This window comes from Leuciscus leuciscus (genome assembly GCF_965113295.1).
Source record: "Leuciscus leuciscus genome assembly, chromosome: 6".
NCBI classification, from domain to species: Eukaryota; Metazoa; Chordata; class Actinopteri; order Cypriniformes; family Leuciscidae; genus Leuciscus; species Leuciscus leuciscus.
This window is the reverse complement of record NC_138730.1, coordinates 41,135,190-41,162,510: the sequence shown is the minus strand read 5'-3', so window position 1 is coordinate 41,162,510 and position 27,321 is coordinate 41,135,190. Positions and strand designations below refer to the sequence as shown.

At 38.2% G+C, this 27,321-nt stretch overlaps 3 protein-coding genes and 1 long non-coding RNA gene across 7 annotated transcripts in view; 2 read left to right on the top strand and 2 right to left on the bottom strand.

The window, feature by feature from the left end:
• The window catches only part of LOC309501097 (SLAM family member 9-like), a 30,784-nt gene extending 13,972 nt beyond the window's left edge, over positions 1 to 16,812 (bottom strand). For 2 of the 3 annotated variants that reach the window (XM_082173086.1, XM_082173087.1), the window contains exons 1-2: positions 16,638 to 16,812; positions 1,607 to 1,915 (exon numbers count right to left, since the gene is read on the bottom strand). In XM_082173086.1, the coding sequence (XP_082029212.1) occupies positions 1,607 to 1,915; positions 16,638 to 16,692 (364 nt within the window). In that variant the 5' untranslated portion in view covers positions 16,693 to 16,812. The remainder of the gene's footprint in view (positions 1 to 1,606; positions 1,916 to 16,637) is intronic. The other variant, XM_082173088.1, reaches the window with a different exon arrangement.
• The window catches only part of LOC309501231, a 139,893-nt gene extending 121,040 nt beyond the window's left edge, over positions 1 to 18,853 (top strand). The window contains exon 2 of the long non-coding RNA XR_014206795.1: positions 17,785 to 18,853. This is a non-coding gene — a long non-coding RNA (uncharacterized lncRNA). The remainder of the gene's footprint in view (positions 1 to 17,784) is intronic.
• Positions 18,103 to 24,174, bottom strand: LOC309501183 (CD48 antigen-like). Of its 2 annotated transcripts, XM_082173254.1 has the most exons (5): positions 24,031 to 24,174; positions 20,380 to 20,688; positions 19,916 to 20,167; positions 19,633 to 19,750; positions 18,103 to 19,123 (listed from the first exon to the last, which is right to left on the bottom strand). In XM_082173254.1, the coding sequence occupies exons 1-4, from the start codon at positions 24,077 to 24,079 to the stop codon at positions 19,656 to 19,658; spliced, it is 705 nt and encodes a 234-aa protein (XP_082029380.1). In that variant the 5' UTR covers positions 24,080 to 24,174; the 3' UTR covers positions 18,103 to 19,123; positions 19,633 to 19,655. The 2 variants fall into 2 exon arrangements, with proteins under 2 accessions (XP_082029380.1, XP_082029379.1); XM_082173253.1 differs by lacking the exon at positions 18,103 to 19,123 and having other exon boundaries at positions 19,583 to 19,750.
• A 2,936-nt stretch (positions 24,175 to 27,110) lies between these two features.
• The window catches only part of LOC309501098 (uncharacterized protein), a 147,871-nt gene continuing 147,660 nt past the window's right edge, over positions 27,111 to 27,321 (top strand). Inside the window, exon 1 of the mRNA XM_082173090.1 lies at positions 27,111 to 27,179. The gene's annotated coding sequence lies outside the window, so the exon portion shown is untranslated. The remainder of the gene's footprint in view (positions 27,180 to 27,321) is intronic.

Sequence of the window (27,321 nt, the reverse complement as noted above, 5' to 3'; positions counted from 1 at the left end):
TAATCATTGTGTTTTCTAATTTGTAGACCTTCTGCATCTGACTGGATAGAAAAGGGTTTTTTTTTTACAGGAAAGGTAGTTTACACCGAGTACACTGTGTAAACAACAGGTGTAAATCATTTCAGTTATAAATACAGATAATTATTGCATTAGTCTTTATAATAACCCTTTGTATTGCATTTAATATTTTGCTAAATATTCAAAAATATTCTTGAATTTGTTGTTTTCCTTTCCTTCTTTTTTGGCTCCAGCAAAGAACAAATACATTTCTGTATGTGCAAAACATTGTCATATTTAAACCTGAAAAGGTTGCATTGTCTTGAGGTGAATATGAAGTTAACTGGGAAAAAACAGAATAGTTTAAGATGAGTTTAAGTTTTTAGTTGGTCACTAACTTATGATATTTAAACGATGATATGAGAGTCCTTACTGAATTAAAGGTAGGAGAAAACAGTATTCTGCATTACAGTTTTTTCCAACTGCTTACACACAAAATCTTTTCATGTCACACGATTTTTGAAACCTCTCACTCAAAGTGCAAAACTTGCCAAATCTTCAAAACCATAAGCTATTTCTCAGCCTTTGACTCAGTTTTCAATTGCATAAAACACTTTTTTCAAAACACTACACACAATTCTCTACCTAAAACACAAAAATCTAACAGGAAGTGACTTGCTTTCCTTTTCCAAACACAACCAATCAAAATGCTACACTTATTCACCAGGTCACACACACACTCCTCATATGTGCAAACACTAATTGCTTAACTGATCACTAACCAATCACTGCTTTACTGTAGTATAGGCCTAAATAGGCCAAAGGTCAGATGATCTGTTTTGAACAATGGATTCCTGGGACCTGGGCATACCTTTTTTACGCTTCCAGTAGAGAAAGACTTTAATTGCAATTGCCAAAACACACACTGCCACTGCCACTGCCACTGCCAAAATATATTGCCAAGACTGGAGCAGTGGCTTGTCATTCTCTGGAAAAAAGAGTTGTAGTTGTCAGTTGAGCAGTTAGACAAGCTTTAGTAAACCAAAATGAGATATTTGATTTAAAATATGATTACTAAATGGTGTGTGTGTGTGTGTGTGTGTGTGTGTGTGTGTGTGTGTGTGTGTGTGTACCTTTATTATTGACACAGAGCTGTGTAATGTTTATTCTGTCTATTGTCCAGCTAACTGGGTTGCTATGGTTACAGATGATGGGTTCCTCACTGCAGTTCAGGATGAGAGTGTTGATTAGTGATGTCACTTCCTCTGGAGAGCATCTGTTGTTCTGATAGCTAGAGTTTATCATGAGGTCATGAGCTCTGCATGTGAAGTTCACAGTACAGAAGTTACCGCTGAACCAGTGTGAGTTTACAGTCAGAACAGGAGCATCAACAGCGTCTGAAACACACATTTATTTTTTAACAATATAATACATCTTCATACTGACTGAAACGTTGGCAGATAAATTATGTATAAAAACACATTTTTATATTTAATATGTATTTTTTACATTTAATTTCACTACTTGTATTGTACAACAGTCAAAAGAATAAAAGACTGAACATAAATGAGTCTTATGATCTGAAAACGCCAAGCAAAATCACACTCACCTATAACAGATACTTTGTATGTAACAATATTGTTCTCTGATTCTCCACTTGTTCTTGCTGTATAGAGTCCAGTGTCTGTCTTCTGCATGTTCTTCAGTGTGAGAGAGAAGGTTTTATCATTTAAATCCACTCTGTCCTTGTATGAAGAGTGAGGTTTTACTTCTTTAGTTCCACTTATATATCTAACTATAATCACTGATTTATCATTTGTCCAGGATAAAAGATCATACTCTGGTAGATCTTGTGTCTGTATATCCAGATGAACAGAATCTCCTGTCTTCACAAACACAGAGATCTCAGCACTGAACCCTGAGGAGAGAGAGAGAGAGAAAGAGTTTCTGAGTACAGCTGGTGAATTCACTAGACCCATTGTACACATTTTTCTGAAATGAGCATGCTCAAATAAATCCAATGTTTTACATTTAAAAATACTCCTTTCAAAATTTTTTCTTTTTAAATAGAGAATAGCATATAAAAAATGTTAGACAGGTATAATGCACATATCTGGAGCTATTTGTCACTGCTGACCCACATCATCAAAATAGCGAGGAGGTGACATAATTATGAAAAATAAATATTATATGCGTATTACAACACTCAAAACTTTTTTTATGCTGTTCACTTTATTTAAACAAATAATTTTGATTTAACAGCATTGTAACATATTTCTCATTCAAACACGATTGCATAATGTTAAACTGACCTGAAACTGTTGCTCTTTGTCTTACTGTAACTCAATGTTTTCATTTTGAAATATCATGATCAAAAAGGGCACTCAAAAAGAAATGTATTCAATTTACATTAATTAATCAAACAAATTAATTGTTCATTCAGTTTACTTAATCCATTTTTCCTGTTTATTATGAGTAGACTGGGAGAGACGGAGGACACCCTTACGGTACAAAAATATATGTGAATATACTGCAAAATATAATGTGATATATTACATAATACATTTCCATATATGGGAAACTACTGCTTATATTTTTCAATGTAGGCTACTGCAATATTGACCATGTATGGCAATATATTAATACATATAAAATATTTATAAATGAAGACAAAAATAGCATTACATGTAATATTCACAAGGTTGTATCATTTATTGTGTACATACATTCACATTTATATGGGGACATGTATGTTCAATATTGTGTGTGTATATATACATATACATTCACGGAATGAGTTACAACAGATTTCCAGTTCCCAGCATGCTTTGCTTCTGACTGTTAAAGGAGAGCAAATGATAAAATGAAGTGTTATTCTGATGTGTTTTTTTTTTTTTTTTTTTATTTACAGGGGCAATGCACATTAATAAACATAAATGTAAACGTGCCAGAATTAGCCCAAAAGGCTATTTTTCATCTGTAGACCCTTGACAGAATGTTAAAAGGTCACCCTAAAAACAGAGACAGAGCATCACACATATACACATCACATAAGAAAAAAAAAAAAAAAAAAAAATACAAATTAAGAAATTACAGTTTTTGCCCGTTGCTTGAACACATTTTGCAAAACTTCGCTCATTGTGACAAAACTCTACACACAAGTAAACATGACACAACACTGGGAAATATACCATTCACATCTGTGTCAAATTGAAACTCTACTATCAAAACCTAAACTCTGCTATCAAAACCTAACATTCCTTTGTCAAAATGTAACTTTGATGACAAAATGACACATACTTGCATCATATGCATACACTTTCAGATCAGAGGGAACACACTAGTCTACTTTATATAAAACACTGCAGTCTTTGATTTTCACTGTTTATTCAGAAGGCATATTTTCAGGAGGCACATTTTCAAACAACCAAAAAAGCAAATAGGCCTACTCAATATTGTACATTGCAGCACTGTGCATTGCAGTAACATGAATTCAGATAAAGCAAAAAATAAAAAAAAAATTAAAAAAGAATAGAAAAAACACAATACTGTAAACACAGAAAATCATGGCAATTGTGCATACGTGGGCTCATGGATCCCGCCGTCTGTTGGGGTCTGGCCACAGGACCTCATCGACATCGCAAGCAATGTCTTCTCCCGCTAGGCACCGGGGAAAATATCCCCTTGCATGTCGAAACCATCCATGGATTGCTGTCACCTGAATGTCGCCGCAGGCCTGTTCCATTGCCTGCAGAAGAGGCATGTGGGCATGTGGTTGGCGGTCATATACGCGCCATCTCCAAGCTGGAAAGAATTCCTCTATAGGGTTTAAAAATGGTGAGTAAGGGGGCAAGTATACCACTTCAAATTGATTGTGGTTGGTGAACCAGGCCTGGACCAGAGCAGCCTGATGGAAACTGACATTATCCCATACCACCACAAACCTGGGCTGATCTGTACAACTATATTATGGAGAGCATCTAGAAATGTGAGTATATGTTGGCTATTGTATGGACCTAGTTTTGCATGATGATGCAGAAGCCCTCGAAGGCTTATGGCGGCACACAATGTGATATTTCCCCCGCGCTGCCCCGGGACGTGCACAATTGCCCTTTGGCCAATTACATTATGACCCCGTCGTCTTGTTTTGCTCAGGTCGAATCCAGCTTCATCAATGAAAATGAATTCATGAGGCTGTGCAGCTCCATCCATGGCCAAGATTCTCTGTAACAAAAAAACTAACTTTTTGTAGCTGGCTGATTGGTGTTCAGTTTTGCAAGTAAGTGCCTTCAGGTGTGTATTTGAGTGGTTGCAATAACCCGATGTGTTTTGTATTTTGGATACATGTGTTTTCCAAATGGCACCCTGAGATTTCATTTTTGAACGAAGTGTCTTATGTATGTGTCACAGGTCGGGGTGGGCCAAGCCAGACTGCACCCACCCCTGGAGACCGGGTACCACCTCGAGGAGCGTGTCAAGGAACCAAACAGCAGACAGAGGATAAAGGAATAACAATTTCTTTGAGTTAAAAGCGGATAATTTAAAGGTCCTAATTAAAATCTTCCTTCTTGTCGCCAGAAGCAATTCGATGGGCCCCCTGGACCGGAGCGAGATGGACGTTCGTGAACAACCTGCGGCTTGTCGGAGAGAAATCAAAGGAGGACACACACCATCCAGGTAGGTCACTGGGTAAGTACTCTTTACAGGGCTCACAAGGAAATCTTGGCTACCCGGACCCCATTCAAACGGGAACCAGGTAAGTACTCGCGGGCGGGGATGGAGCAAGTCTCGGAGGCTGTCCACAGGTAAGTATCCAGGGAGCGGTGGCCTCAGACTCGGACGGAGCACAGGGATGCAGGTGGCGAGCGGGCCGGGCCAGGAGGGGAACAGGTGAGTATCCCAGTACGTGTCCTTGGTGCCAAACCAGTTAGAGCGGGGCCTCCAGCCAAGACGTAGGGGATCCTTAGACCACAGGAAGACACTTCAATCAGAGCACGCGCCGCGGCTGATCCTCTTCCTTCTCAACAGGGACAGCGGCTTACAACATAGGCATGGAGGGCCACCAGGCCGAAGAACACTTTGAGCGAGACACTCCCTTTCGGCTGTGTACTGCAACAACACAACAGAGTTCAATGGTTTCAGCGGTATACAAGCGCTCAACAGTAATACCTTCTCTCTTCTGAACAGGGCGGAGGCCTTCAATGGGACGTGTGGAGACCACAGGCGGAGAGGACACTTGAGCGAGACACTCCACTTCGGCTGTGCACTGTAACCAGGTAGCAGGGTTTAACTACTCAACAGCGCAATAAACATTCAGTTAAAAATACCTTCTCTCTTCCTGACCAGGGCAGGGGCTTTCGATGGGGCGTGTGAAGACCACCAGACGGGGAAGACACTTAGAACGAGACACTCCACTTCAGCGGTACACTGTATCAATGTAACAGGGTTCAACCGCATATGAAACATTCAGTCAAATACCTTCTCTCTTTCTGAACAGGACAACAGCTTTCAATAGGAGCGTGTGGGGACCACCAAACGGGGAAGACACTTAGAACGAGACACTCCACTTCAGCGGTACACTGTATCAATGTAACAGGGTTCAACTGCTCAACCGCATATGAAACATTCAGTTAAATACCTTCTCTCTTTCTGAACAGGACAACAGCTTTCAATAGGAGCGTGTGGAGACCACCAAACGAAGAGGATGCTTTAAGCGAGACACTCCGCTTCAGCTGTCCACTGTAACAATGCAACAGGGTTTAACCATTCAACAGTAGATGAAACATTCAGCTGCAATACCTTCTCTCGTTCTGAACAGGGCAGCGGCTTTCGTGAGGGGCGTGTGGAGACCACCAGGCGGGGAGGATGCTTTAAGCGAGACACTCCACTTCAGTTGCACACTGTAATAATGTAGCAGGATCTAGCAGTTCAACAGCATATAAAACATTCAGCATTAATAGAGCCAGGCTGTCTCAAAGTGGTAAGTTGGGCGTTCAAAATATCAAAACCTTCCTTGGAGACAGCGGGTGAAAGACTGTAAGGAAAGAGTGCACAGCAGACTACTATTACCTCTCCACCCGATGAACTTCACTCCATAACACAAACCGTGTGAATCATCACTTCAGGCACTGCATTCCACTCGCACACCGTGCATTCGGGCCAGCACTCACCCACCTGTCTTCCTCCCACCAGATCAACTCTCGTCTCTCACAAGGGCTCAACTTCTCTCCAGAGACAGCAGAAGACAGTTGCAGCGATCATCACATTCAGCGAAGGAAGGACAAAAGTTGGAGACAGATCAATAATTCACTCGGTGTACTAGTTCACTCGTGCCACACGCTTTCCAAACTCTCTCCACACCACTTCAGTGTTAGTGCAATAACAACGAATCCAATACTCATCACTTTGTGTCTTTCCCACTGCTGACGATAATCCCTTGGGTTTCCGTTGACAAATACTTCACTTTCTTCTTTCCACTTCTCAACTTCAATCTTCGCCCGCTTCACAGCCCAGCCTCAAATACAAGCAACCCGCCGACAAACACAGTATCTCACGGGAAGAGAACCACACAACAGTCTTCTTCTTCTTCTTCTTTTCCATTTTATTGGCAACCGCACTTTACAGTGCATTACTGCCATCATCTGGTAGCTTGGAGCTCGGATCAGAAACATTCCTAGCTCTTAATATTTCTAAGCAAAAAAAAAAAAAAAAAAAAAAAAAAAAAAAACACCCACTGGCGCTGCGTGTTCAGCTCCTCCAGCTTCCACCCCATTTCCCTTTAACTCCCGCTTCCCATCCGTAACCTTATTTACCTCCAAATTGACTTACCCTATCTCATACTATACTTCTATACATCTTCTACCTCTCTCTATAAACCTATATACATATTTATCCTACAATCTCTTCATTAAACCAGTATTATTCAAAAACTGAAACAACACAATAACCATACTATTTCCTATATCTGAATCTAATATATTCTTTAATGTTAACTCTTTCCCTTCATTCTTCCATAATTCTTCTCTTAGCACTTCTCTTTCTTCCTCATAACCATTACAATTAATAAACACATGTTCTACAGTTTCACTCTGCCCACATTTCTCACACAAACCCGTTGGATGCTTAGAAATTAAATGTAATGTTTTATTCAAACCAGTATGTCCCACCCTTAGTCTCGTAATTATACTTTCCTCCCTTCTATTTCTCCCTCTTTTCCTACCTTTTCCTACTTTCTTTTGTATTGCATATAAATGTCTCCCTTTACTCTCATTATCCCAATATTGTTGCCACTTTTTAATCATTTTCTCTTTTATTACTGCTTTAATTTCTTTTAAACTATGTGGTAACTCAATTTCTACCATCTCTTCATCTACTGCCTGTTTAGCTAATTTATCTGCTTCCTCATTGCCTTTAATTCCCACATGAGCTGGGACCCACATAAACTGTACTTCTATTTTAATTTGATTCAACTCAAAGAGATTTTGAAGAATTTCCATAATTAAATCTGGTCTTGATTCTGATTTTTGATTATCGATACTAACAATTGCTGAATAAGAATCTGAACATATGACTGCATTTTTTATTTTCCTTTCCTTAATAATTTTTACTCCTAGCAAAATAGCCATCAACTCACCTGTATATACTGACAACTGGTCACTAATTCTAGCTTTTTTCTTCACCATTAACTTTGGCACATTGACTGCCACTCCTATTCTCATTCCTTTTTTGGAAGCATCTGTATAAATCTGTATATTATCTCCATACGTTATTCTTAAATACTCAGTCGCTCTCATTACTTCCATCTCATTATTTCCTTCACTCTGTCTTATCTCCATTAATGTTAAATCTACTACTGGATGAGAAATAATCCATATAGGAGTATGCGGATATATTACTCTTGGTACACATCTATAATTGTTTATCCCCATCTCCTTAATATCTTCTTCTACCACCCACCCAAAACTCTTATGTTTCTTCATTCCTTGTTCCCAACCCATTCCTAATATTTTCCTTGTTGGATGTACCTCATTCTGACTATTCAGATTTGTCCAATACACAGCCATTAACTGTTGTCTTCTAATATTAAGCGGCATTTCATTTATCTCTACTTGCATTGCTGCTATAGGTGTTGTTGGAAATGCTCCACAGCATATTCTCAATGCCTGTGCTTGAATTCTATCCAATTTCTCTAACTGCGATTTTGCCGCCAACCCATATGCTATACTTCCATAATCTAGCACAGATCTTATCATTGCTATATATACTGTTTGAAGCGCCCCTCTATCTGCTCCCCACTCTTGTCCTGCCATACATTTAATTGTATTTAATACTCTTTTACACCTATTCACTATCTTATCTATATGCTCTTTCCATGTAAGTCTAGTATCTAGCCACATTCCCAAGAATCTAACTGATGTTACTCGAGCCATTTCCCTGTTATATATCCTTAACTTCCATTCATTATCTACTTTCTTGTTGGAAAATATAATAACTTGTGACTTCTCCACAGATAACTTAAATCCCCACTTATATGACCATTTAACTACCTCATCTACAGCTTTCTGCATTTTCCCCATAATGAACTTATTGTTTCTCCCTCTGAACCACAAAGCTCCATCATCTGCAAACAATGATCTACCAACACTCCTATCCACCTTACTAAATATATCATTTATCATTACTATAAACAGTACTGGACTTATTACACTTCCCTGAGGAGTACCATTTTCTACTATTCCTTGAGATGATATAGCATCACCTACTCTTACCCTTATTACTCTTTGCTTAAGAAAGTCATTAATCCAATTAAACATTCTTCCCCCTACCCCCATCTCTTCCAACTTAATCATCAGACCCTCCCTCCATAACATGTCATATGCTTTTTCAATATCAAGAAACACAGCAATTACTGATTCTTTATTTGACAGAGCTTTCTTTATTTCCGCTTCCAAACACATAACCGGATCCATAGTTCCTCTTCCTACTCTAAATCCACTTTGAAAAGGTGTTACTTTTCCTTCTTTTTCCAAAAAATATACTAATCTATCCGTTATCATTCTCTCCATCACTTTCCCTACATGAGATGTAAGAGCTATTGGCCTATAGCTAACAGGCTTACTTGGATCCTTCCCTGGTTTCCTTATTGGCAGTATCAATGCTTCTTTCCAACTTTGCGGTAGCACCCCCATTTCCCACACTTTATTATAGAACTCTAACATTACTCTCAATGACTCCTCACTTAACTGCTTGATCATATAATAGCTGATTTCATCTTGCCCCGGAGTGGATTCTCTCATTCTCCTCAACGTTCGTTTTAGTTCCGTCATTCCAAATGGAATATCCATTACATTATCTCTTTCCTGTCTCTTTACCACACAACAGTCTGTTTCCTCTCTCTTTTTAAAGCCCCAGCTGAATCTGTGTTCCTCTCCCAATGCTCTCTGTTAATTTCTCCACACCTGCTGTCAATCGGGCAATTGGCCTCGCTGCCATAGCAACAGATTTGCAGTGTAATGAGACAGGTATCCACAGGAGGTCTCCAAATAACACTATTCACGAGGGTTTTTAATCTCTTTTCTAATTGTTTTTGTCACACCGTGACATATGAAATAGAGTGTAGTATGCAGGACCAAGTGTGTTGTATAAAGGAGTAAGTGTGTTGCAGAATTGCAACTAGAGTGCAAAGCAGCGCTTTTGTTTAAGGTATGGGTACATGTGTTTGAGGTATGGTAACAAAAGCTTCAAGTTGTGTTACTTTAGTCTAAGCATGGGTCTATAGTGTTCAAGCAACGGGCAAAAACTGTAATAATAGTAATTACAAAAACAAAACAAATTCACGCACAACCAGAGAAATCACTATTAAAATACAAAATAAACGTGAATTATCTAAAACAAAGTAAACATGAGAGAAAGGAAAGAGAAAGATTGCAACAGAAGAGAGCAACATAGCCAAGAACAATTAGTACAAAGAAGTCCATTGTCAAGAATACAATACTAATGTTGACAGTGCTGAATTGTCAGTAACCATTTTTTAAGATGAGACTGAAAAGAGCCAAAAGCATGTAATCGTCTAATTGTTGATGGGACGGAGTTCCATTCCCTTGTATTTCTCAATATTAATATAGGAGAGAGATCTGTTAGTTTTTAATGTTCCATTATTTTGGATTTAAAAAGGTTTTCTGGTATGTCTGAGTTTTTGGGGTTACCATTGTGCTGAAGAGTAGACTCTGTGGTTTGGTTGATGATTGGCCAAAGATTACTCAATTTATATTTATTTAATATAATATTTCCATTTACGTAATATCTCTCGCTTACGCCCAACTCTTTCCGCCAACAGTGCTGAAATTCTGGTTCACACCCTGGTCACCTCCCGCCTAGATTATTGCAATTCTCTCCTCTATGGTCTACCTGACAAATCCATCCATAAATTACAAATAGTCCAAAACTCTGCTGCCCGTATCATTACTAGAACCCCCTTCATCAGTCATATATCACCTGTTCTCCTTACATTTAAAGCTATCCATAATCTTGCCCCCAAGTATCTCACTGAGCTCCTTCATATCAAGATACCCACCCGTTCTCTCAGGTCCTCTTCCTCCATTCAGCTCATCCTTCCACATGCTCGTCTGGTTACCATGGGGTTTAGAGCTTTCAGTCATTCAGCTCCATATCTTTGGAACTCTCTGCCCCAGAACATTCAACACTCCACGTCCATAACTACTTTCAAAACTCACTTAAAAACTTATCTTTTTAGACAGGCATATTCTCTTTAACTTTTACATTTGTTTTGACTGTAGGACCCCACCCTTTCTCCTGTTCTTAATAGTATTATTATTTTATTATATTGCCTGCTTTCGCTGATTCAATGTTAAATGGATTGAGTGTTTTATTGTTGATTTTGTAAGGTGACCTTGAGTGTTGAGAAAGGCGCCTATAAATAAAATGCATTATTATTATGACCGCCGCTAGCGTAGCTAGCCGGTCATATAGGGATTGTCAAAGTTTTTTTTTTTTTTTTTTTTCGTCACCTTACTGAATTTTTCGTCAACGATACCAGGGACATCGAAACACCGGGGAACATGAAATTTGGTGGGCATGTAGCCCCACTAGACTTCTAAGGAAAAATTTCGTTTGGTCCCCGGGGGCCACTTCCCCCCCCGCGCTGGGGCCCCCTTAAATTTTTCGTCAACGATACCAGGGACACCGAAACACGGGGGGACATGAAATTTGGTGGGCATGTAGCCCCACTAGACTTCTAAGGAAAAATTTCGTTTGGTCCCCGGGGGCCACTCCACCCCCGCGCTGGGCCCCCCCAAACCCAAAAAAATGCAGTTTTTCCTAAATAACTACCTGAACCGTGGCACCGAGGATGAAGAAATTTTTGTGGTATGTTGGTCTACTAGACTTTTACGGAAAAATTTCATTTGGTCCCCGGGGGCCACTTCCCCCCCCCCCCCCCGCGCTGGGGCCCCCGTAAATTTTTCGTCAACCATACCATGGACACCGAAACACCGGGGAACATGAAATTTGGTGGGCATGTAGCCCCACTAGACTTCTAAGGAAAAATTTCGTTTGGTCCCCGGGGGCCACTCCCCCCCCGCGCTGGGCCCCCCCAAACCCAAAAAAATGCCGTTTTTCCTAAATAACTACCTGAACCGTGGCACCGAGGATGAAGACATTTTTATGGTATGTTGGTCTACTAGACTTTTACGGAAAAATTTCGTTTGGTCCCCGGGGGCCACTTCCCCCCCCCCCCCCCGCGCTGGGGCCCCCGTAAATTTTTCGTCAACCATACCAGGGACACCAAAACACCGGGGAACATGAAATTTGGTGGGCATGTAGCCCCACTAGACTTCTAAGGAAAAATTTCGTTTGGTCCCCGGGGGCCACTCCCCCCCCGCGCTGGGCCCCCCCAAACCCAAAAAAATGCTGTTTTTCCTAAATAACTACCTGAACCGTGGCACCGAGGATGAAGAAATTTTTATGGTATGTTGGTCTACTAGACTTTTACGGAAAAATTTCGTTTGGTCCCCGGGGGCCACTCCCCCCCCGCGCTGGCCCCCCCCAAACCCAAAAAAATTCAGTTTTTCCTAAATAACTACCTGAACCGTGGCACCGAGGATGAAGAAATTTTTATGGTATGTTGGTCTACTAGACTTTTACGGAAAAATTTCATTTGGTCCCCGGGGGCCACTTCCCCCCCCCCCCGCGCTGGGGCCCCCGTAAATTTTTCGTCAACCATACCAGGGACACCGAAACACCGGGGAACATGAAATTTGGTGGGCATGTAGCCTCACTAGACTTCTAAGGAAAAATTTCGTTTGGTCCCCGGGGGCCACTCCCCCCCCCGCGCTGGGCCCCCCCAAACCCCAAAAAATGCTGTTTTTCCTAAATAACTACCTGAACCGTGGCACCGAGGATGAAGACATTTTTATGGTATGTTGGTCTACTAGACTTTTACGGAAAAATTTCGTTTGGTCCCCGGGGGCCACTTCCCCCCCCGCGCTGGGGCCCCCTTAAATTTTTCGTCAACGATACCAGGGACACCGAAACACCGGGGAACATGAAATTTGGTGGGCATGTAGCCCCACTAGACTTCTAAGGAAAAATTTCGTTTGGTCCCCGGGGGCCACTCCCCCCCCGCGCTGGGCCCCCCCAAACCCCAAAAAATGCAGTTTTTCCTAAATAACTACCTGAACCGTGGCACCGAGGATGAAGAAATTTTTATGGTATGTTGGTCTACTAGACTTTTACGGAAAAATTTCGTTTGGTCCGCGGGGGCCACTTCCCCCCCCGCGCTGGGGCCCCCGTAAATTTTTCGTCAACGATACCAGGGACACCGAAACACCGGGGAACATGAAATTTGGTGGGCTTGTAGCCCCACTAGACTTCTAAGGAAAAATTTCGTTTGGTCCCCGGGGGCCACCCCCCCCCCCCCCCCCCCGCGCTGGGCCCCCCCAAACCCCAAAAAATTCAGTTTTTCCTAAATAACTACCTGAACCGTGGCACCGAGGATGAAGAAATTTTTATGGCACATCAACCTAGCCCATAATCACTCATTTGTGATTTGCGCCCCTCCCATAAAAAATGAAAATGCAATATTATTCTGCTTTAATCGCCCCTATCTTCAGTGGAGAACTTCAGAACTGCACCATATTTCATGTGTATGATTAACTTGACAACCTCTGGGGGTATCCTCTGCTAAGTTTTGTAGAATTTCATCCATGGGGGGGTATAAAATAAATTCATTTATGTGCACATTTAGTGACTGTACACTCATCGGCCTGTAGATGGTGCTGTTGAGCGAAGGGTTGCTGGTTTAGGATGATACTGTCACACACACACATGCAGGAATACAAACAAACGCAAGCATGCACACACACTGACATCCACACGCACAGACACACACCCATACACACACATACAAATCCACATGCACAGACACACACACACACAAACACACACGCGCACACATGTACGCACACATACATACACGCACAGACACACACACACACACACACACACACACACACACAGACACACACATACACAAATACACACACATACACACACACACACACACACACACACACACACACACACACACACACACACACACAGACAGACATGCACATACTATTACTTTTTTTAGGTATATACATAAACACGCAATACAGCCAAATTACTCCACGTCATTTATTTTTGTGGAAAGCCAGTGCAGGCCTGAGCGGCGGTCATATTTTGTACCGCAATGCGGTACATCTAGTTATTATTATTATTATAATAATCATAGCGGTTCTCTTCTCAGCACAATGATAGTCTCTCTGCTGAACATTTTGGTACTTGCATGCATGTGTAGGCTACTCGTACTTTTGCTACCTTGCTAAAATTGTGGAACATTAATATTGTAAATAATTATAAAATACAAGAAATACAATACATCATGTATATATATGTTTATAATGCATGAGTAAATAGGCCTACATCAGTAATATATTACACATGCAGTACCATATCTGATCACATATACAACATCTATATGTTATTAAGTGTATTACTGAATATAAAATTGCATACATAAACAGTTATGGGAATAACGGCATTAGAAATAAACGGTGTTATCTTTTTCAGTAATGAGCAATCAAACGAATTCCTGTTTCCCCAGCTACAACACCGTTACTGTTAGGCCTACTGACAATAAAATGCTGCGTTACTATAATTGAGCTCACTGAAGTGGTTTTCATCCGAGTAGACTCTCTCTCTCTCAGCAATAGGACCTGCAAAGTTTTTTTGTCTGGTGTGTGTGACAAAGGCGAACGCAGCGAGAGTGCTAAACAGTGCGCAAGAGAGTTAAATTAACTGTCGTCCTCTTCAGTTCAGTCATCTTAACTGTCGTCCTGTTCAGTCATCTTAACTGTCGTCTTGTTCTGTCATCTTGTTCTGTCGTGTTAATTGTCGTCTTTACTTAAAGGCTTTAAGTAAAGACGACAGAACAAGACGACAGTTAAGACGACATAATGGTTACATGCACTTTTACAAGTTGATTGTACTGAAATGTGTGTTGGCAGTGCCTGTACACAACCATCATAAAATGATAAAAATCCATCCAGTGTTTTTTTTAAAATCTTCTTATATGTTTTCCCCCATCTCAAATCAAGCCGTTCGATTTTTTGACGTCACAAAATTGACGCCCCGCCCACGATTGTTGATTGACAGCAGCGTTTCAACACAGACCCGCCCTCGCTCGTGAGCGAGCTGTCAATCATAGTCCGCGCGGACCGGCGCGTTCATTGTTGGAGCACTGAGCAGAATGGCGTCTAAGCGATTGTGGTGTTCTGTTCTTGGGTGTAATAACGAACACAGCATCATTTTGATGTTCCTAAATCCGAACCGCTGAAGACGCAGTGGCTGAGTTTGTTTTCGAAGGGAATATTCCCCACGATCAACGTCAATGCTTTCATGTTTGCGTGAATCATTTCACACACCAGACTGCTTACAAATGAGGTCAGTAAGCTGGTTTTGCTAAGAAGCTGCTCCTGAAAAAAGGATCGGTACCAACTATTCGTGTTCCTGCTGCACCTCTAGAAGAAGAAGTGAGTGTAACATTTTATTAACCTTTATATTAATATTTATATTAATCTTTGCAAATCGCTAGCCTAGCACGCTTCACGATGAATGCGGCTGTTTACACTCAGGGACAGGTACATTACGGGATGTTTTCTATGTATGACATTCTCAATATAATTCATAATCCCACGTTTATAATGAACAACGCGTTATGGTTATTGTGTTATTCTGTTACAAACGGCAACTGCGTACAACACAGAACAGAGGGGCGGGGTGAGCAAAGCTCATTATCATTTAAAGACACATGCACTTAAACAGCGTGCTGAAAACAGAGCTGTTTTTGACCAGGTAAAATGAGTGTTTTCTTACAATAATACTAATGAGAATTTTTAATTAAAGTATATTACAAACTTTAGACCCTAAAGAATAATATTAGCTTGTACAAAAATGGCATTATATGACCCCTGTCAAACTTTGAGTAAAGTTGGCCATAAATTCACAGATTCGAACTTCTCGTATTAATAACTTGTGAGCTTAACAGCTCTTTTTAATCATAGAAACGTAGACAAGCAGCTACAACCTAATTTTCCTCGAAACTAGCTTTTCTTCGCAGTGGATAAAATACATTGATCTCTATGGCTTAGAGACAGATCCAAAGGGACCGCAGAAATCAGTGTCCGTGTGTTGTGAGGGTCTTCAGCAGTGCCTGAATTACGATATACTAATTCACGACCTAGAGAGCTGGGTAGCTGAATGAGACGCATCTATAGCCTTTCAAAAGATACTCCATTACATGTGTACATGTACACAGGCAGTCAACGCATCCAAGAGTTATAACTCATATACACTCCTTCATATTATATCTTTATAATCTTTTAGGCTAGAGTTGTATAAATCTGTGTACTTTCTAAGGGAGCATATTTACCAGGGTCCTATGTTCCCCAGATTTACTGTATATGGCACACAACAAGACAATGAAAAGGGTCCTACTGTGAGTTACCAGGGTCCTGTTCCCCAGTCTAGTGGACTGTTATAACACATTAAGTAAACTTTTTTAAAGGTCAGAACTCATTTTCCAAGCACCATATCAACTTTATGAATGTCTACCCTTACCCCTAATCTAAGGAAGCTATGACCTTTTTTTTCAGGTTCCCATTCTCTTTGTGTAATGGAGGCAAGCTAGTAAGAGCTGTGGGTGTAAACCTTACTGATCAGAACCGCAAAACATTTAGCGACTAACAATCTCTCCCCTACACAACTCTTCACGTCTATGATTTATGATTAAAAAAATACAAAATGATTCTGCTTGTAATACATGTCTAAAATAAGAACTAAAGTGTGGTAAGTTTCTTTCAGAATATTTTTTTACAAATGAATAAAAAACTCAGATTAAACAAATTAAGTGTAAATTTTATAATTTTATAAAAAAAATATATATATTATAAAAAAAATATATATATATAGGCCTATATAAATAAATATGGTGATCTGAGCCTTGCCCTGTGCAATCATCACTGTCACAATAATCATTATTAATCAACAGTTATAACAAACATGTCACTTTTTTTTTTTACCTGTTTTGAAGGTCAGAAGAAAAAGAAATGATACAAGTAGATGATTTACTCCCATTGTAACGAACTAAAAAGATAAAATGAAACTCGAAAAAAATGCTGTGGCTTCCTATGTGTAAAAGCGGAACCATGAAGCGAGAACATAGAAGTTCCTCTTCCGCCTTCGAGTCAGGCGTGGTGCTGAGATGGAGGAAAGGGTATACTGTGTTCAGGCCATTGGGGCCGAGTTCTACAGGGGCCCAGAAAACCTAGTGATGCTCCCATGAGGAAAACATTGGTCCCCATGAGGAAAACCGCTGATAAGTCATTCTAAATTATGGTTTTTTTTTATATATCAACCCATAATGCAGATGGTTTCAGTGTAGGGTATAAGGTTAGGGGATATAATTTACAGTTTGTACATAATGAAAATCATTAAGTCAATGTAAAGTCCCCATATAACATGAAAACACAAAGTGTGTGTTGTTCAAAGGGTTTTTAATAGTTTTTAACAAAAAAACTTAGGCTATATAGGCTAGTTCTTTCGTGTTGCACATCTCACCATTTCCATGCATCTTGATGCAAGTAGCAGGATGTGCTGCTAAATGTGTAAAAATGTATCAAAGTATATTTGGCTGAATTCATAAGTGGTTTATAGCAATGCTGTATATGAGAAAGGAAGGAAGTGGTGTAACTTGTTATAGGCCTATATGTGTAATTGTAATTTCAAATTTGGAGATCTATTGATCTATAGATCTACCGGGCTAATTGGAGCACTGTGGATGCCTCTCTCACTCTTCTATATAAAATTCAACATCATCTAGATAAATCAAATACTTATGTTAGAATTATCTTCATGGATTTCTCATCTGCTTTTAAAACTGTCCAACCTCATCTTCTTTTAAAGCGACTTTATGAGTTAGGTGTTAGTAGCATGGATGATTTCATGGATTAAGGAATTTTTTTAAAGATTGACCCCAGCGTGTCTGTGTAAAAAATATCATATCTGACTTGGTTTTAAATACTGGTGTAGTGCAGGGATGTGCGTTGTTCTCTATATACATTAATTAATCACAGTGTGATGATGATGATGATGAGGCATTAGTTTCAGTGAACTCATACTTTGAGTATAATCGACATTCGTTGGTTTGATAGTAATTTGGTTTGATAGTAGATAATGTTTTTTTATCTTAATATTGAAAAAGAGCTATGCTCGAGGAACCAAATGAGAATAGTAGGCCTTGCATACAAACCATAAAAGGTCGTCATAAAGGGACAAACTGTACAGCAGGGTTGACGATAAACTTAGCATCAAAAGTAATGTAGACAGGAAGGCATGACAGCAACTTGGTCGTCTTAAATTGAGGAGTTTTGACATTAGCACACACACTCCAGCTATGGTTTATGGTCCTTACATATAGTGTTTCATGGTATAATCACACAGTTAAACAGAAGAACAAATTTTCACAAATCAATCAAGCAAATAAGATCACTGGGCAGAAATATATTTAATGACCATATATACTCATCCCTTTTACTTTTGAAATGGCAAAGACTCCAAATTCCTTTGGCCTTAAGAAATGCCATTGGGACAAAAAAAAAAATAATAAAAAAAAAAAAGTTTTATATGCAGAGATTCTTTTAAATCACATTTTTTAGTAATACAAGACAATGGTTGGCATTATAGCGCTTTTTAATAAATTTTTTGGTTTTATTATTATTATTATTATTGGATGTTTTGGGAATATGTTTGGAATGTTTGCATTGTCAATGTGTGTTGAGTTATTAAGTACTTATGTGGATGTATTTATATATGACACCAGTTTCAAAAAGAAAAATTCCCACTCTGTGACAAACAGAACAGACAATAAAGTTAATCTCATCTGACCATTTTTCAAACACAATCTCTGACATTACATTCACTACATGTGCAACTGCTTCAAAACCTATAACCAAAATGACTTATTACTTGACAGTTATTTTATAGTCATGTGCCTCGACAAGTGAAGTCATAACATAATGATACATTTGCAAATCATTAGCTAAGGATTAATTAAAGCGGACAACTGAGAGTTGAAGTAGCTTTTACCCATTGTGGTAATAAGTAATAAATGCATTAATTTACACTATTAGCTAATACTATATGTAAATAAGTGTTACGTTCCCTCTTTAGTTTAGGGGGTTTAAAGAGGGAGTAACAAATGATGTAACAAAAATAAATAAATAAACGTGAGAAATCTTCTTTCCGTCTATCCCAGCTCTAATTACTTTTCACAAAAATATCCAAAAGGCTACACAACACCCATTGATTTACACCTTGTCACACAGTCTAAATTGTACTCAGATAACAGAATATAAGTTTTTCTTTCTCAACATCAGTTAACACAACAACATCTGACATAGCTGGAGAGGGACTCCTCCTGATCACAGTTTCGTTGCTGCTTTATACAGGCTGCCAACAGAAAGCCACGCTCCTGCTAATTAGCATCAGCTGCGGACGATTTGGAGTTCTGCATGAGAGAGAGAGAGAGAGATAGAAGGAAGGGAGAAAACAATCACCAGCACAATATAATACAAGACTACGTCACAGGACGTAACATAAGGAATTAATACATGATGGCATTGGCACATTTAATTAATAGCAATTTGTATATTTCTTAATCTATTAATCATATAGACTCTTTATAGTTGCTGATGCAGTAATCATTAATAAATGTTTTAGTTCTTCATGAGTCCTACGATTATCTGGGTATTAGTTAAGCATGAATTAATGGATATATAGTGCAACCGTATTATAAAGTGTTACAGAGAAAAGACATATTAAATGTGTGAGTCCTTCAAGGTGATGTGCCTCACACAGTTTTCTACAGAATTAAAATTGACCAAAATAGAAAGAAAGAAAACTATTTTCTATAATCTTTTCAACATACTTTTCAATTACTATTTTAGCACAAAAGATCAAACTGATGAACAGAGAACAGTTTTTATAGAAAATATGTATGAGTCAACATGGACGTACCTTTTTTACACTTGCAATAAATACTATAATGCAATTCCCCAAAAAAGACACACTGCCCCCAAAATATATGTCCACAACTGGAGAGATGGCTCAGTCTTGGTATCACTTGAGGTGTTTTCTGAAAAGTGAGACACACTTCATTACTGTAGTTGTCAGTTCAGGTATTCTGAGGTCACTCAGCAATGCAGCAGTTAGACTATTAAGTGACCAAACAGAGACATTTGATTTGAGAGATGTTCATTTGCACTCTAAATGTATTGTTTGTGTGTGTTTGGGAATATACCTTTAGTATTGACACAGAGCTGTTTGATGTTTATTCTGTCTTTTTTCCAGCTGACAGTGTTGCTATGGTTACAGATGATGGATTCCTCACGGCAGTTCAGGATTAGTGATGTCACTTCCTCTGGAGAGCATCTGTTGTTCTGATAGCTAGAGTTTATCATGAGGTCATGAGCTCTGCATGTGAAGTTCACAGTACAGAAGTTACCGCTGAACCAGTGTGAGTTTACAGTCAGAACAGGAGCATCAACAGCGTCTGAAACACACATTTATTTTTTAACAATATAATACATCTTCATACTGACTGAAACATTGGCAGATAAATTATGTATAAAAACACATTTTTATATTTAATATGTATTTTTTACATTTAATTTCACTACTTGTATTGTACAACAGTCAAAAGATTAAAAGACTGAACATAAATGAGTCTTATCATCTGAAAACGCCAAGCAAAATCACACTCACCTATAACAGATACTCTGTATGTAACAATATTGTTCACTGATTCTCCACTTGTCTTTGCTGTATAGAGTCCAGTGTCTGTCTTCTGCATGTTCTTCAGTGTGAGAGAGAAGGTTTCATCATTGAAATCCACTCTGTCCTTGTATGAAGAGTGAGGTTTTACTTCTTTAGTTCCACTTATATATCTAACTATAATCACTGATTTATCATGTGTCCAGGATAAAAGATCAAACTCTGGTAGTTCTTGTGTCTGTATATCCAGTTGAACAGAATCTCCCGTCTTCACAAACACAGAGATCTCAGCACTGAACCCTGAGGAGAGAGAGAGAGAGAAAGAGTTTCTGTACAGCTGGTGAATTCACTAGACCCATTGTACACATTTTTCTGAAATGAGCATGCTCAAATAAATCCAATGTTTTACATTTAAAAATACTCCTTTCAAAACTTTTTCTTTTTAAATAGAGAATAGCATATAAAAAATGTTAGACAGGTATAATGCACAAATCTGGAGCTATTTGTCACTGCTGACCCACATCATCAAAATAGCGAGGAGGTGACATAATTATGAAAATTAAATATTATATGTGTATTACAACACTCAAAACGTTATTTTTTTTATGCTGTTCACTTTATTTAAATAAATAATGTTGATTGAACAGCATTGTAACAGATTTCTCATTCAAACACGATTGCATAATGTTAAACTGACCTGAAACTGTTGCTCTTTGTCTTACTGTAACTCAATGTTTTCATTTTGAAATATCTTGATCAAAAAGGGCACTCAAAAAGAAATTTGTTCGATTTACTTTAATTAATCAAACAAATTAATTGTTCGTTCAGTTTACTTAATCCATGTTGTTGAGACGACATAAATGATTTTATTTGTGTTAAACTAGTGGTATGTTCAAGACATATGTTGTTGTATTATATCATGTGTATTGTGCTTGATTATATTTTTATATATTGTGCTATTTTGGTTTGTTTTCTGCACATTCTCTTTTCCACCATAATGCAGGAACTCAGATTGTTATCAGCTGCGGTTGCGGATTAGCTTGTGCCTGAGATGACTGAGATGACTGATGGTGAAGGGGAGGAGCACAGATATATAAGAAGCATTGGATCTGTGATGTTGGAGAGAGACTCCTTTTACTAGGACGGGTTCATTCTCCTGCCTTCCAGAATCATTTGTTGATTCAATATTTGAGTTATCTTTGGAGTAGGTAAGTCGTCTCGAGATAATGTGATGAAATGTTTCTTGACAGAAAGTCAACCATGTGCTTTTATTGTTTTCCGATATTTCATTTCACGAGTTCACACTTACATCAATTAAACAGAGTAAATATTATGCATATTTGGCGTGCTGTCCAGGGGAGGGCTCCGAATTTTTGCCGAACCTAGAGTACTCTCCCGTTGTTGTAAGAGTATTTAGGACTAGAAGTGAGGAGATGGGGTGGTGGAGGGATGCTGTTAAACTGTCCACGAACGGAGGAAAGTTTGCTGTATATACACCTCTTGACTCGTTGATTGGGTTGATTAACAGAGTGTGCTCCACTCGTGTTTAATTAGGTTTGATTATATGAACGTGCTCATCCCGAACTTTGTTAATAAAACTACTGCTTATATTTTTCAATGTACTGCAATATTGACCATGTATGGCAATATATTAATACATAGCCTATAAAATATTTATAAATGAAGACAAAAATTGCATTACATGTAATATTCACAAAATTGTATCCTTTATTGTGTACATACATTCACATTTATAGGGGGACATGTATGTTCAATATTGTGTGTGTATATATACATATACATTCACGGAATGAGTTACAACAGATTTCCAGTTCCCAGCATGCTTTGCTTCTGACTGTTAAAGGAGAGCAAATGATAAAATGAAGTGTTATTTGATGTGTTTTGCTCAATATTAATATAGGAGAAAGATCTGTTAGTGTTTAATGTTCCATTATTTTGGATTTAAAAAGGTTTTCTGCTATGTCTGAGTTTTTGGGATTACCATTGTGCTGAAGAGTAGAGTCTGTGGTTCGTTTGACGACTGGCCAAATTCTACAATAAATGTAATTACTTTATTTTAAAAGTAATTGCGGTGTCCTTCTAGCACAGTGATTAGTCTGCTGAATATAGTGATACTTGCATGCATGTGTACTTGTGCTTTTGTTACCTAGCTAAAATGTGGAACATTTATATTGTAAATTATTATAAAATACAAGAAATACATTACATTATGAATTTCTTTATATATTATAATGCATGCGTAAATATATCAGCAATATATTAGGGGAGAACAGGGGTGAAAGTAACGCGGGACGGAAGTAACAAAGTAATTTTCTCAGAGCCCTGACTATAGCATTTCAAACTATGACAGCACGTTCAGTATGCAACCCTTGACTGAGCTGCCAAGTACCACGTGATTTCGTCATCGTTTCCCGCGGTTATGTCCGGAAAGCAGTTTTCGAGTATGATAAGTAAATTACTGAAGCGGTACTTTTTTTCTAATTACAAGTTGTGTTTTTCATTTTATGTGTCACACAGTAATAATCAATCTAAAGGTTATTAAGTGTTGTAACACATCCTGAAGTTTGCCTTGTCAGAGTTTTTCAGTATAAAAGTACATCGGGTTTAAATGTCAGGAGTTCCTGTCGGGACGAAAGTAATACTTGTTACTTTTGTCCCGCTATAGTGAAAACAAGTGTTTCTTTTGTCCCGCTGCTAATGTGGTGACTTTCTGTGTGTTGCAGCATTTATTAAAACATGTTTATGTCATATTATACCAACAGAATATGGCAAGAGTGAGGGTCAGAAAGACAGATAGAGGTCTGATTCAGCCAGATGTTTATGAGAGGGCGTTTAAAGCTTAAGTCACATTTAAATCAGCTGATTTCTGTCACCATTTTTTTTTTCCTCAATCTGTTTCCATTTACCTTAGTCACATTTAGGTTTTAGCCATACCTTATAGCATTTCCACCTCCTTCAGTGGACTGTTATAACACATTAAGTAAACTTTTTAAAAGGTCAGAACTCATTTTCCAAGCACCACATCAACTTTATGACTCTCTACCCTTACCCCTGACATAAGGAAGCTATGACCTTTTTTTTCAGGTTCCCATTCTCTTTGTGTAATGGAGACAAGCTAGTAAGAGCTGTGTGCGTAAACCTTACTGATCAGAACTGCAAAACATTTAGTGACTAACAATCTCTCCCTTACACAACACTCTTCACGTCTATGATTTATGATAAAAAAAAATACAAAATGATTCTGCTTGTAATAGAGGTCTAAAATAATAACTAAAGATTTATGATTAAAAAAATACAACATTATTCTTCTTGTAATAGAGGTCTAAAATAAGAAATAAGGATTTATGATTAAAAAATACAAAATGATTCTGCTTAATAGGTCTAAAATAAGAACTAAAGTGTGGTAAGTTTCTTTCAGAATATCTTTTACAAATGAATAATAAAAAACACAGATTAAACAAAATAAGTGTAAATTATATAATTTTATAAAAAATATATATAAATAGTTAGCCTAGAGGATGTTAATAAATATGGTGATCTGAGCCTCGCCCTGTGCAATCATCACTGTCACAATAATCATTATTAATCAACATTTATATAACAAACATGTATTTTTTTTACCTGTTTTGAAGGTCAGAAGAAAAAGAAATAATAGATTATTTACTCCCATTGTAACGAACTAAAAAGATTAAATGAAACTCAAAAAGAATGCTATGGCTTCCTATGTGTTAAGCGGAAACATGAAGCGAGAACATAGAAGTTCCTCTTCCTCCTCAGAGTCAGGCGTGGTGCTGAGATGGAGGACTTCCTCCTCCGAGTCAGGCGTGGTGCTGAGATGGAGGACTTCCTCCTCCGCGTGGTGCTGAGGTGAAAGGCTATACTGTGTGCAGGCCATTGGGGCCGAGTTCTACAGGGGCCCAGAAAACCTAGTGATGCTCCCATGAGGAAAACATTGGTCCCCATGAGGAAAACCGCTGATAAGTCATTCTAAATTATGTTTTTTTGAAAATGTAAAAATGCAGATGGTTTCTGTGTAGGGTATAATAGAGGATAGAATTTACAGTTTGTACATAATAAAAATCATTAAGTCAAAGTAAAGTCCCCATATAACATGAAAACACAAAGTGTGTGTTGTTCAAAGGGTTTCTAATAGTTTTTAACAAAAAAACAACAACTTACATATAACAAGTTACACCACTTCCTTCCTTTCTCATGCTATACAGCGTTGCAATAAACCACTTATGAATTCAGTCAAATATACTGATACATTTTTACACGTTTAGCAGCACATCCTGCTACTTGCATCAAGATGCATGGAAATAGTGAGATGCATGGAAATGGTGAGATGTGCAACACGAAAGAACGGCATGGTCTGTGCAAGATACATGAGCATGAGCACATGAGCATGAGCAAAAAACACTTCCTACTCAGCAGTATGTGTGATTACACTAATGAAAAAAAAAAAAAAATAGGATTTTTTTAATAAAATTATCCAAGCCACTTGACAACTTTATTTATTTTTATTTTTTTTGTAAGGCAATATATATATTTTTAAGTACATACACAATATGTTACATTCAAATTACATTTATATTCAGTGCATTTAACTGTTGGTCCTACCATAACCTTTCACCATGTTTTAGTAAGACCCTGGATCCTTATAAGGGCATGGGGGATTAAAGTACCACATACAGAGTGAAACACATAACACCTAAAACACAACGAGGTGACAGACAGACAACAGAAGGAAATGAGACAGGACAATACCAGGGCCGGAAAAAACAGTTCAGTTGACAGACGCTGGGACGTATCATTAGTGGTTGGGTAGATTGATTAGTGATTTACATTAGGTGGTCACAATTACGTTGTTAAAAGGGGTTGGAAAACAAGTTATGCATAAGTGTAGATCGTGTATGCCTATTTTTTATGTGTATAGTGGTAGCTGCAGGGGCAAAAAAAAAAAAAAAAAAAGCCCTATATAAATAACGTAAAAGAGATAGGAAGAGTGTGGTATTACAAAGCGTAGAAGAGAGGTGTATGTCTGGTATGCAATGCATGTTGGATGTTGTGATCAATAACAATTTTTTCTGTCCTGGTTAAAATACATCAACTCAATGGCCCTCATTTATCAAAAGTGCGTACACCAAATTTCCAGCGTACACCTGGCGTACACCCAAAACCACGGTGACTTTGAGACAGTGGTGGAATGTAACGAAGTACAAATACTTCGTTACTTTACTTAAGTAAATTTTTCACGTATCTGTACTTTACTTAAGTAGAATCAATAGTGCATACTTTTGACTTTTACTTCGTTACTTTTTGCAGCAATTATTATACTTTCTACTCCACTACATTTCTACGTTTCGTTACATTTTCGGATCAGTTTTTCCCCTGCCAAAACAGGGATTGAAAAAAATCTCCATGTTTTCGGTGCTGATCGCGTTGGTGGCGCTAACAATAAAGCACCTAAAAGCTGTCACAAAGAACCAGCAAAAGTAATGAATATGTCAAATATAGCAAGAAGACATTTTAATTGTTTATTAATAAACAAGTGTTTTCTGTGTCGGCTGCAAAGATGAGGTTGACGATACTGATACGCGATCTTCGCAGTAGTGAACGCGCCAGAGAGAAATGCGCATTTCATACGGATTATAAGCAGAGAGCAGTCGGTTTTCTTTCGTTTTGAATTGTTCTGTTTAAAAGTACACATTTAAAGCTGTCTAAAGATATATTTATCAGGTCTGTGAGGCAAGTAGGATACCTTATACGCTGAGTTTCGGTTCATTTATGAGACGAGCTCCAGTTCACTCGCCAGCGCCTACGTGTCGTGATTATCTATTTTCTACTTATTTATTAAATCCTGGCAATTGTTTGATGAAACATTGATTAAAATTGAGATACAATTAATACAAAACGAAATTTAAAAAAGGCTTTGTGCTTTCTGTTTGAGGTCTCAGTGAAAGTTTTAAAGCAGTCTTTTAGTGCCTTTCAGAGCGGTCACGTCTGTAACATTGTTTTTTCCTCATAAATGGGAACACGAAAAATAAAATAAAATGAATATGTTATGTTCTGTGGAGAGCCAACCCTTCATCCGGTGGGTATTACTTTTGGTTTGCGCAGTGTAATTCATAGAATTACAAAAAAATATTTTTCTACCTAAAAGTTACATATTGTTTGTGTCCCGTAACGCATGTGTAGCCTAGATTTCCCATTAAATATAAAACGCATACTGATATTTTTCAATATGTATTAAATGCATTTTTTGAGAATTTATATTTCAAGTTTTTACTGCAAATGTCCCGTTTATAACGATGGAATTGCCAAATATTAAATAATTTATCCTCAACTAGTTTTGTGGTGTAGGTCTACGTATTGTATAATGTTAACTTCAAAAAAGGGGTGTGTCGCGATTCTGCCTTCTCCCTTCTCACACCGCGACACAGGTTCGTAGATCTGAGTGTAGCGATTTCGGATTCATATTGTTACAGCCCTAATTATTAGAATATAGACATTAAGAGAATAAATTGTTATGCAAGTACTTTTACTTTTAATACTTAAAGTACATTTAAAATCAGGTACTTTTTACTTTTTACTTAAGTAGGGTTTTCATTGTGGTACTTCTACTTTTACTAAAGTAAATATGTCTCTGGTTATTTGTACTTTTACTTAAGTACTGAGATTCAGTACTTCCTCCACCACTGCTTTGAGATTTATCAATATGGACGTTGGCGTACGGCACGCTCAAATCCTACGCCAGCTCAGGAGGTGGTGTACATGTACACACGTTTTGAGTTAGTGCGGAAATGCGCAGAAAAACAATTCCTAACACCACAAAACGCACTGACAAACTAAGATATGATATATTATGACCCACTGTAAAAAAACAACAGCATAGTAATTATAAACTTCAGT